The 2,328-nt window shown below is 39.1% G+C and overlaps 1 protein-coding gene across 1 annotated transcript; it reads left to right on the top strand.

The window, feature by feature from the left end:
- The first annotated feature begins 368 nt into the window (after positions 1-368).
- Positions 369-860, top strand: LOC133818710 (uncharacterized). Its single transcript, XM_062251745.1, has one exon. It carries the CDS (start codon positions 369-371, stop codon positions 858-860), a length of 492 nt encoding a protein of 163 aa, XP_062107729.1.
- Positions 861-2,328: the final 1,468 nt, after the last annotated feature.

The raw sequence follows: 2,328 nt of genomic DNA, 5'->3' as shown, positions 1-2,328 counted from the left end.
ACAAGTGTATAGCCAAGCTTTTATGCTCGAGAATGGCTTTAGTCCTTCCGGAGCTCATTCAGCCGAACCAGGGAGCCTTTATTAGGGGTCATTCTATTGCTCATAACATCATGATTCTTCAAGATCTTATCAAGAACTATGGGAGGGCTTCTACTTCACCTAGATTTTCTATCTAGATCAATTTAAGTAAGGCTTATGACACAGTAGATTGGCAGTTCCTAGAGGATCTATTAAGGGCTCTTTGTTTTCCTATGAAATTTATAGGATGGATTATGGTCTGCTTGGGGAATACTTCCTACTCTTTGCTCATGAATGGTAGAGTTCAAGGAAAATTTAAAAGCAAGAAAGGGCTGCGGTAGGGAGATCCTATGTCTCCTCTTTTGTTTGTGCTTATCATGGAGTATTTGACTAGGAGCCTTCAACTAGCTGCTCTTAACTCTACATTCAGATTTCACCCTATGCGCAAAAGTCTTAAGCTTCTTAACCTTTGCTTTGCTGATGAATTGATCTTATTTTGTAAAGGTGCTCGTTCATCTATTAGCATTCTTAAAGAAGTTCTTGTGGCGTTTAGTGCTGCTACTGGTCTCTCTATAAATACTACAAAATCTCACATATTTTTTGGAGGTGTCACTGCCACTGAGAGAATGAATATTGCTCAAGAGATCCAGCTCCCTGAAGGTTCCTTTCCACTTAAGTACCTTGGGGGGCCTATGCGGCCAACTAAGTGGAGACATGAAGACTGTGATATTATTCTCCAGAAAATTAGATTGAGACTTCAGTCTTGGACTAGCAGGCATCTTTCATTTGCTGGCCGAATGCAACTCATTCACTCAGTTTTATTCGGGCTTCGTATTTACTAGATGAGTATCTTTGTTTTACCTCAGAGTATTGTTAAGGAGGTTGAAAAACTTTGCCATAGATTTCTTTGGGGTAATTCTGGGCATAGGAGCAAGCTTCATCTTGCTTCTTGGCAGAAGGTTTGCCTTCCTAAAGCCTATGGAGGTCTCGGTTTCAGAGATGGAGCCAGATGGAATAGAGCTATTCTAGCTAAATATATCTGGGCTATTTCTGAAAAGCCTGATGTTTTATGGGTCAAATGGATCAATGCTACTTATCTGAAAGGTTTCAACTTCTGGAATTACACCCTGAAATCATATAGTAGCTGGTATTGGAGGAAGTTATGCCATATAAGGGGAAAATTTAGTCAAGCTGCGATTCTTGCTGCTGTTGTTCTTGGGAGATTTCAGCCTTCGAAGCTTTACAATAGCTCTTTAAATTAGCAACTGGTGGGTTATTATCATGTAGTCTGGTGTAAGCTTACTCTTCCTAAGCACAGAATTCTACTTTGGCAGGTGGTTAATGCTCATCTTCTCACCAGAGACAACTTAACCCGGTTTCACATACAGGTGGATAACCTGTTTTGTCCTGTTTGTGGGAGTCACATTGAGAGTCACTCTCATCTCTTCTTTGAGTGCTGCCTCTCTAAGTTGATCCTTAATATCATTTTTGACTGGTTAGGATTCAAAGCTTGGCCCAATGACTTTAGTAGCTGGGGTGTTTGGCTTGCTAGAGATCGGCATGGAGTTATTGCTTCAATTATGAATTTGGTAGTGGCTGCTGTTATTTACAGCATATGGAGGAACAAAAATAGGTGTATTTTTTATGGTTATTCTTTGACAGCTGATAGCATAGCTAAGGAAGTAATGAACATAGTTAAGTACAGACTTTACTTAGTTAATAATAGGAAGATTTCTGTTCAAGAGCAGATTTATATAAGGAAATTTTAATGTAATTAAGGGAGTTGCTTTGCTGTTCTTTTAGCTGGTTGTACAGTTTGTTTGTTTGTTCTTGAGTGTTTTGGCTCTCAAGTTGTATTGACTGTTTTGTTCAATGAAGTTCAATTTTCTTCTTGATAAAAAAAAAAGGTAATGGTACTTAAGGAAACAAGATATAATTAAAGAGGTTAAATGGTGATTAATTCCTATTTTAATTATGAACCATTAATAGAGGATTGGATTTTATGTAGTGATTAAATCTGGTGTACCCCAAAATAAATACGAACTGAATCACTTAGCCTGGGGCACAACTGGCAGATAAGCGCATGGAGAAAGTGTACAGGTAGAACATTTAACTAAATCTGGTGTGAGAAGCTCAAGTCAAACTTGACAGTACAACTACCAGATAATCTCTAGATCACTTCTTGCGCCAACAACCTAGTTCAAGATGCATGATGGCTAGATCACCTTCTAGGCTGAACTTGGCCCGTGTCCGGTTAGGTTATTGCTCTGACATCCAGCTCGTGGAAGCCTGATCATGATGCATAGTGAA

This window comes from Humulus lupulus, chromosome 1 (genome assembly GCF_963169125.1).
Source record: "Humulus lupulus chromosome 1, drHumLupu1.1, whole genome shotgun sequence".
Taxonomy (NCBI): domain Eukaryota; kingdom Viridiplantae; phylum Streptophyta; class Magnoliopsida; order Rosales; family Cannabaceae; genus Humulus; species Humulus lupulus.
Note: the sequence above shows the minus strand (reverse complement) of the source record. Positions and strands in the feature narration are given on the sequence as shown.

Coding starts and splice junctions, on each gene's coding strand:
- LOC133818710 (XM_062251745.1), top strand. CDS start 369: ATGTCTCCTCTTTTGTTTGTGCTTATCATGGAGTATTTGACTAGGAGC.